General features: G+C 32.9%; 1 protein-coding gene across 1 annotated transcript; it reads left to right on the plus strand.

Moving 5' to 3' along the window:
• The first annotated feature begins 6,074 nt into the window (after positions 1-6,074).
• Positions 6,075-7,324, plus strand: LOC108337533 (transcription repressor MYB4). Its single transcript, XM_017574086.2, has 3 exons — positions 6,075-6,373; positions 6,578-6,707; positions 6,835-7,324. Exons 1-3 carry the CDS (start codon positions 6,244-6,246, stop codon positions 7,232-7,234), a joined length of 660 nt encoding a protein of 219 aa, XP_017429575.1. The 5' UTR covers positions 6,075-6,243; the 3' UTR covers positions 7,235-7,324.
• The last annotated feature ends 1,800 nt before the right edge of the window (positions 7,325-9,124 follow it).

The following is a 9,124-nucleotide window of genomic DNA, read 5'->3' on the forward strand; positions in this document are numbered from 1 at the left end:
CATTACTGTGATTATTTTAAAGTAACTATAATTAAAAAAGATGAAAATAAGTAGTAATATAATATCTAACATTGCTAATCAATCTAAAGTCCATAGATTTCAAAATTGTATAAGCATGCTACTTCATATAAACATGATCAAAATTAATATTAAAATAACATAATAAGTAGTATTTCATGTGAAGTTTAATTCTTATCAAATACAATTAGGTTAAAGAAATTTAATTATATCCAGTCAATGATTATTGCTGAGTTGAAGTTTTTAACATTGTTTACCTCTGATAGATAAGTCTATATTATATGTGAACTGGTTGCACAATTAACTAATTATTATAGAACAATTGATTGAGTGATTATAAATCAATCAGGATATTCTAAGTTTAATTATAGTACTTGATTAATGAAATTGTAACGAAGTTTTTGATTTAGAAGGGTGTGGGGATATATAATGTGGAGAAATCTGAAAAGCTACTTCTTTTGTGACTGTAAAAATGGTTAATATTTTGGTTAAATGTAATAAAACATAGCAATGAAAAGGGAAAGTAATTATTCTGAAATGATTAGTTAGCTAATGTCCCCACAAAAGTCAAACAAATTAAGGTGCATCCTTTCCCGTGACTGAATACACAATTTTACTGTTCCTTCCGTTTCATTAACGATATGCCAAATTCCAAAAGCACTCTCGTGTAATATTTTTGAAAAATTATAGATATGCTAGATTTCAAAAAAAAAAAAAAACAAACTATGGATATAATTTAGTCACGTTATATGCCTAGATTTATTCCAGACTTATGTGATTTAATGTAAAATATTTTTAAATTAAAAGCATATTAATTTAATACGATTTTAATTTATTACATTTTAAACTAAGTGATGTATTAAAAAATTGACAAATGAAAAAATTTATAAATAATAAAGTGAATAAGTTCAAATGTTGTTTTTCACATGATCTTATGTTATTTTGAAAATTATGTTAATTAATTAATTAAGGTTAAAAACTTTAAAAAATTGAAAATTGTTATTCATATTAAATAACTTTAAAATTGAGAAAGTAATAAAATTTATAGTTATTATATGGCAAAGATTTCATTTAGGTTATATTTCATACATAAATACTAAATAATATACATTTTATTAATTCACAAGAAGTCTTAATGTCTTAACAATAAGTTTAAAATTTAATAATAAAAACTCTAATGTTTTAGAAATTTTTATTATATGTTATTCCAATGTTATGAATGATTAATTGTTTCACATCTATATCTACACTAGTACAGTTAAAGGAATAGACATCGGTTTTTTCAGCCATAGACATCGGTTTGGGAACCGAGACATATGCAGGCGAGGTAAAAAGTCAATAGGATTTGCCTCAGTTCTCTTTAACAGAAGCAGTATCTAGGATTCGACTCGGTTCTCTTAAAACCGAGGTAGTATCAGTTCTTCCACCACGGATCTTCCCTTCACGAGCCTTCCATCGAACAGGTTCTGCGTGGGGTGCCCATCCCGCTGGGAGAGAATGAGATGAGGAGAAAGGGCAGCAGAGGGAAGCACTAGTCGTCGACCACGTAAGGCCTCAAGTGGTGGCCGCGAATGCTAATGAACTTGTCCCAGACGATGTCGTCGGAGGTGAGGCGGTGGTAAAGATTGGAGAGGGCAATGTGTCGTTAAGGATCCTTTTGAGTAAGGGGATGTCTGAGGTGGTGACAACAACTGGAAAGCTCTTCCAGTTCAATACATCAGAGAACAACCCAAATGTTGTTCATCGAAAATCCGAAAACAGGGAGCCTTACAGTGTGTTCATCGAACAACCCATATGCTTTTTCATTTCACCAAAGGACAAAATCTCCCTTCAATCCTTTCATCACCGACAAAAAGCCCCAAGAAAAAAAGAACCTTCTTTTCACAATCTAGCTCCAAACCACTTCAATTCTTCAACAGAGCCTCACTCGGTACCTTACAGAGGTGAATCCCCCAAGACCAACCAAGAGTTGCAGCAAAAAAAAAAACTTCAAGATCAAACAAAAAAATCAAAAGCTAACACCAAAAATACTTCCCCTCTCCACAACTTCAAACTTTTATCGATTCAGATCAAGTCCAGCCAAACCCCACCACATGCATCAATCAGAAAACAAAGGAGGGAGGCGATGGAGGAGGAGTGGAGGAGGGAGGAGGGGTTGGCGGTGGTTGATGAGAAGAACATATCGGACCAACAACAACAACAACACCAATGGCGGATGAACATCAGCAACACTAGCGACGAAGACGACGACGGTAATGGTGCACTTGGTAGTGGTGACGGCGGGGAGGCAAGGACCAGTGGTGATGATGAAGAACAGTCGAAACCACGACGCCCAGAGGTTGAGCCAGCGACGGTAATGGGGCACCTGGCAGTGGGAACTGAGACGACAGGGGCGGTGGTGCAGTGGTGTGGCGGCGAAGCAAGAGCAGTGGTGAACGGCGAGGCAAAGAGGTTTTGTGCAGAGACTTGGGAAGAAGAATAGTGAAAGTGAATAAAGTTTTGAACTTTAACCCTCGAACCCAACTATAGCCATCAGTTATAAGAAAAAACGAGGCATAAACCCTAATATAGGCATCAGTTACAATAAAATCGAAGCATAAATGTGATACGACTTCGTTTAATCTGCAACCGGTGTAGTATCTCTCTTCAAAAAAGCAAATGTCTGATCTGCAGTTTAAAATATTATTTTTTTTAAGTGGTCACCACAGTTTTTTGCCTCGGTCTTTTAATCAACCGAGACAGTATACTCTGTTAGACAAGGGGTTTAGAAGAACCGAAGCGTATAGTGTCTCTAAAATTACATTTCTGTCACCGCGTTTTTATACGTCTCGGGTTTTCAAACACCGAGGCGTAATAGGCGATTTAAAAACCCTATTTTTTTACTAGTGCTAACATGTTAAATCTATTAGTTGTCTTATTCTAATCAGGTTTTCCAAACTATTTTTCAATTAATAGGTGTTACTAAACATGTAGACAATAATCATGAACTTAAGAACAAGAATATAAGTGAAAAAAAATATTGAATAGTATAAATCAAAAAGAGTTAAGATACATTACGTCAAATTCTAGTGAATAACAAAGTTAGTTACTCCTATACATTATAGAAAAGAATAATGAGCAACGCCTCCAACTCCAGAATGAGGCTTTTTGCCATATCTATCTTAGAGTTAGTTTCTTATGCTCCAAAGGTTTACCACATTGTTGGTTGTAATTTTATTTTCAAATTTCTCTTTCAACTTTTGTGTCAATTTACCCATTTAGTCTCCAACTTACGAATTGATGCTTTTGTACATGGTCACATTTCCAAGAATTGTTGAAGTTTCTCTTCAAGTTTTGATGTTCTATTATGCAATGAAGGTTGTTGTTGTGTCCTATTTGATGGTACAAGCTGTCCCATGGATGAGACTTCCATCCTTGATTTCCCAAAATTACTTTGGTGGCCTTGATTGCCCATGTGATTAGCCTATTCTTGAGTCGGGCTCTACATAGCACATTGCCCATTAACATGATTGTACTTGCTATTGGTGTTGAGGTTGAGAAATGTGAGGCAATGCTCATAGTTTCTCCATTGAGAGCTTTTATTTGTTGGGTCATTAGTTTGTTTTAAGCTAACAACGCATCTTGAGTTTGAAGCTTCAATACACTCCTTTTTTGTATTAGAGTATTCTCTTTCTACATTTCATAATCATTGGAAGTCATATTCTCCATCAATACCTTGACTTTATTGGGTGTCTTTAATTTTATCATACCTCTAATTGAGACATATCTAACATCAATTTTGTTTGTTCTCTCGTCTTTCCAAAATTATGTTGATCTATGTTGGCTCATCAGATCCATGCATAGGAGTTTTCTAAGTAATCATTTGAATCTTTCTCATGCTTGGCTTTTAACAAAATCCTGATAGAATGATGAAATCACTTGCTTTCTTTATTTGACTGAGGAAAAAAGTTATGAGTAAATTTTATAACAACATCATCCCAAACAATCAAAACAATCAAACTATTGTGAGGAAAATAATGTAACCACACCTTTGCATTACTTTCCAACGAAAAAGGAAACAAATTTAAATGGATAACTTCATTAAGTACTTGATTAATTTTTACCAAATTGCAGATTTCTAAGAATGTAGCATTCACATCACATGTACTAAGCCCTAATGTCTTAGCGACAAGTTTAAACTTTAATAGTAAAAACCCTAATGCCTTAGAAAATTTTATTATAAGTTTGTATTAAGTTCAACATCTTAATATTTTGAATGACTAATTGTTTCACATATATGTCTAGCATGTGAAATCTATCAGCGATTCTATCCTAATAAGGTTTTCCAAACTATTTTTCAATTAGTAGGTACTATATATCAAACATACAAACATAATGTAGTTAAAAACAAGAATAAAAGACAATAGTGATGGAAAAGAAATATATTGAATAGTAAAAATCATAAAGAATTAACATCACGTCCAACACCCTTGTTAATAAGAAAGTTAATTACTCATATAGTTTGAACACTAAAAAAAAAATAATGAGCAATGTCTCTAACGTCCAAAATGAACCTCTATCATATCTCTTAGAGCTAGTTTCCTATATTCTTAAGGTGTGTCTCTCTAACTTTGTCAAACCTCCAGAATGAGCCAAGAATTTGTACTTGATTATTTTGTAATTGAAATAACAAAATTTGTTGCTAACTGATTTTGTTAAAATATTCTTCAATCTTCAAGAATTTCTATTTATGTGCATAATATTTCCACAATTTATTAAATAAAAATCTTAACTATATGCAAAGTAATAATAAAAATATCAATAAAAAATAAAAATAAATGAAATAAAAAATAATAATAATGTCAATTATCATGATAACACAATTTTAATTCAATTTTGATAAAAGTTGTGTCACGTGACACAACTTACTCTAAAATTAAAGTTGTATCATATTAGTACGATTTCAATTTTAAAAATGCTTGATACAACTTTTTCACATTAAAGTTGTCTCACATTAGCACTACTAATCCATTTTTTGTAATTTTGTTCAAATTTTCCCATTTCATTTAAGTAATTTTTAAAATAAATTGCAGCACAACTATGCTTTTGCCTACCAAGTTACTTATGTCTATCTATATATGTGATTATGGTGTTTAATTATCTTATAAGTTTATCATATTAGATAATGATATATAATATAAGTACAACGACATAAACAAGGAAGTGCAGATGCGACTTGTTGTTGAGCTAGCTTGTTATATATATATACCGAGTTTAGGTATAAGTCCATGATTCATGATTGCAGCACGATGGACCTGTTTGTTCTTATATATATATTTTGGTTAGAACTAAACAACCTCGTTTCCGTGTCTACGATGATGTTCGTATGAGTCACGCTGTGTGGTTGGAGACATCAACTTCTTCACTTGCATTCATCCATCACATGCATCTCATTAATACGTATAAATCTGCTCTTCATCTCACTCACTTTTTCTCTTAAGACAAATTTCATTTGTAGTTTTTTTTTTACCTCAAAAATATGTATTCCAACTGTATCATGACTTTTAAACATGTAATCAAATGAAAGTTACTACATGTATTAGACATAAAGATATAAGTAAATATAAATTTCACTTTACAAAAGTTGATTTAGATTTGGAAAAGTAAAAGTTTGAATCATTGAATTGACATGGATAAACTTGTGGAAAGATGCTTTAGATGTAGGATGGTCAAGAAGGACATGCAGAGAGTGATCTTGGGCGGTTTGATGCCTGTTATATATATATCTCTGTCTTTATCCAAAATTTGGCTTATCATGCGTTACTTTCTCCAAATAAAAGCTATTACAGACACCAGAGTTTTTTGTATATCTGTACGAAAACTGTGAATTAGACCCAATAACCACCATATTATATAGTGTGCAGATGTTTAAGATTCATGACAAGGACATTTACTTAACGGTAAGCAATCGAAAGCTAAGAACACCTAAGGTCAAATGCATGCCCTTAACCTATCATATCACCAAAACAAACACATTTCACACTAAGCTATAATAACCATTCACCACCACCAACAACAACACAGCAAAACCACCAGTCCAAGTCCACACTTCATCCTCTCTCCTTTACAAATATATATCCATCTACCCTCTCTTCTGCCGTTTGTCAGACCTTCCATCCCTTCTTTTTCTCTCTCTCATCACAACCTCAACCTCCTACAAAGCTGGACTTCACAAAGAAACAAACTATGCGAAAACCTTGCTGTGACAAAGAAAACATCAATAAAGGAGCATGGTCTAAGCAAGAAGATCAAAAGCTCATTGATTACATCAGAGTTCACGGTGAAGGTTGTTGGCGTTCCATTCCCAAAGCTGCTGGTTAGTCTTTATTTTACTTCCACTCATGAGGGTTTATCATTGGAGAGAGTTGCAGTTTCAAGAGGGTTTAACACAGTTGAATCATTTTAAGCTATAAAGAAGAAAACGTTTCATTTACATATGGAAATTCATTCAACTGTTATCAGTACAAGAATTCCTTACAGTACCATTTTTGTAATCATTTGTCGTTCAACATATATATAGGGTTGCATCGTTGTGGCAAAAGCTGCAGGCTCAGATGGTTAAACTATTTGCGACCAGATATCAAACGTGGAATCTTTGCTGAAGATGAAGAAGACCTTATCATCAAACTCCATGCCCTCCTTGGTAACAGGTAACTTCAATTACTATATCAGTTATGAAAATTGAATAAGAACTTTTTCATTAACAAATATAACACATTATGAGAAACTTTTGGCAGATAATTCATTTTAATTGGATGCATATGTTTGAAAATATAGGTGGTCACTCATTGCTGGAAGATTGCCTGGAAGAACAGACAATGAAGTGAAGAACTATTGGAATTCTCACATCCGAAGAAAACTGATAAAGATGGGAATTGATCCAAATAACCATAAGCCACACCAAAGCTTTTCTCGTCCTCATGCTTCTTCTGCCGAGGCTGCATCAACATCCGAATCCATGAATAATAAAGTTCCTATCTTCAAATCTCCACTTGCTGCCACTCATCATAGGATTTCCTTCACAGAACAAGAATCAGCAATAATTTCGTCACCCTCTTTGAATCTTGACCTAACAATTGCTTTACCTTCTTCTATGATTGGTGCTTTGGAAGACAAGCCTGTACAAAATTCCGAGTCCACCAAGACACTGGACATGGAAATAGATCTCAACTGTTAGCACATGTTGCCAAGTACTATACCAGTAGTAGTAGTAGTGCATGTTTGTTACAGAATATAATTTTGAAATAATAATAATTTTTTAAAAGCACTTAAAAAGAAGCTTTAAGATTTTATTATCTTTTTAAAATAGTCGTATTTAATACACCAAATAATACACTACAATTCTATACAAGGAAATCTTAGGGAAGATAGATTATTGGAGGATTTAACATGAGTTTTATATTTCATGTAATGGCAAGTGTCCTTTGTATATTCATAATATTGATGACCTAAACTATGTTCGCGTGCTTCTTCTTGCAAAATAGTCCTTGATTATAAATAATACGGAGAAAAATAACATGCAAATTGTCAGAGTTTTAGTTTTTTCAGGATTGGAATTCGAACACTTGTTCATATATATGGCCAAAGCAAAAAATAATTAAGAATCAAGTTACCTCAATGAATGCAAGATTTCCATTAAGATCAGAGAGTTAAGTGTTCGGTACAATTTCCATTCAGTTTTCAAGTGAATGCTATATATCTTAAGAGTGGTGGTTGCAGCTACCATAAGGCTCATGCAAAAGCTGTCTGACAGTAGCACTAGATATTCTACAAATGGACCAAGCTTCTAGCTATGGTTATTTTTGGAGTGTAACTTTTGACAAAAAATAAGAGTAACAAACTCTCAAGTTAATTCGAAGTACATATTAAGAAATATTTTGACCTTTCTCTTTTGATAAATGAACTCAGTATATTTTTCTAATAAATATAAATTAGTGATTTTGTAAAGAGCTTTGATAAGTTTTAATAAGTGCATCAAAAAGTTTTTTCCCAATCTTGACTTCATAAAAAATACAAGGACTTTAATAGGGAATAATTATTAACTTTTAACAACTACATAAAGTATTTTTTTATGAAAAGATGTCCATGGAAAATGAAAAGTATATGTAAGAGATATTATATTGTATATAGTAAGTCTTCATGAATTATAAAGGACTGATGTAACCAACTGTGAAGTCAAACTAATATCAAGACCTAACCTTCTCTGAGCCACAACTTTTGCTAAATCTACTTGTTCTTCCTTAAAGTCAGTTCCATTTCTGAGACCAAGTAGACCAAACAACCACCAATATCAGGATGAACATTCAAAGCTTCTTAAAGTAATTTATTGTGCTTAAAGTTAGTTCGTGTACTTACTTTCCTGCTTTTTGTTTCTTGTCAATGACGCAGAAGTTACTAGTGCCCACAAGTTATAATCACACTGAACATCTTCTTTTGATGAGGCAAGACCTTTTTCGTGTATTAACATTTCTAAAGTTAGTTCTGCATTATATATATATATAAACACAAGTAAAGAATCTAATTAATCTATATTTATAGCAACAATCAACCACAGCAAGAGTGTGGTTTAAGAGGTTTAGAAACGATCCAACTTAATTAACTGATAATCTTGACAAATACCTTTTCAACTGAATGAAGGGATTGAAAGGTTCTGGTTTTGGAAGATACTTGCATCTAGCTTAGTTTGTGTGCTGCTGAATCAAAGGAAGGTGATTGGATTATCTTTTCAAAGTTTACTGCAATGATCCAAGAGAGGCATCTCAAGTTTAGAGCTTTATGGTTTTGGTGTATAACCCTCTTTGGATGTGTTGGAACACATCTCAGAAAGATCTATCTTAATCAATCATATTTCGTCATCTTCCTTTCTAAGATCTGCATGATTAAGTCATCTCCTACTTCAACATTATTCCACCAACATTTACTCGTTCAATTCACGATCATTGTCGCTTTCCTATGTTGTTCTTCTGTTCTTGTTTTTCGGTTGTTTCGCTCAGTTCGTGCCAATAGTTGAAGGTTTACATGGACGAATTATATTACTGTATTGTATTACTCATATTATGTATCTCGT

The sequence above is a fragment of the Vigna angularis genome, chromosome 7 (genome assembly GCF_016808095.1).
Source record: "Vigna angularis cultivar LongXiaoDou No.4 chromosome 7, ASM1680809v1, whole genome shotgun sequence".
In the NCBI taxonomy this organism is placed as follows: Eukaryota; Viridiplantae; Streptophyta; class Magnoliopsida; order Fabales; family Fabaceae; genus Vigna; species Vigna angularis.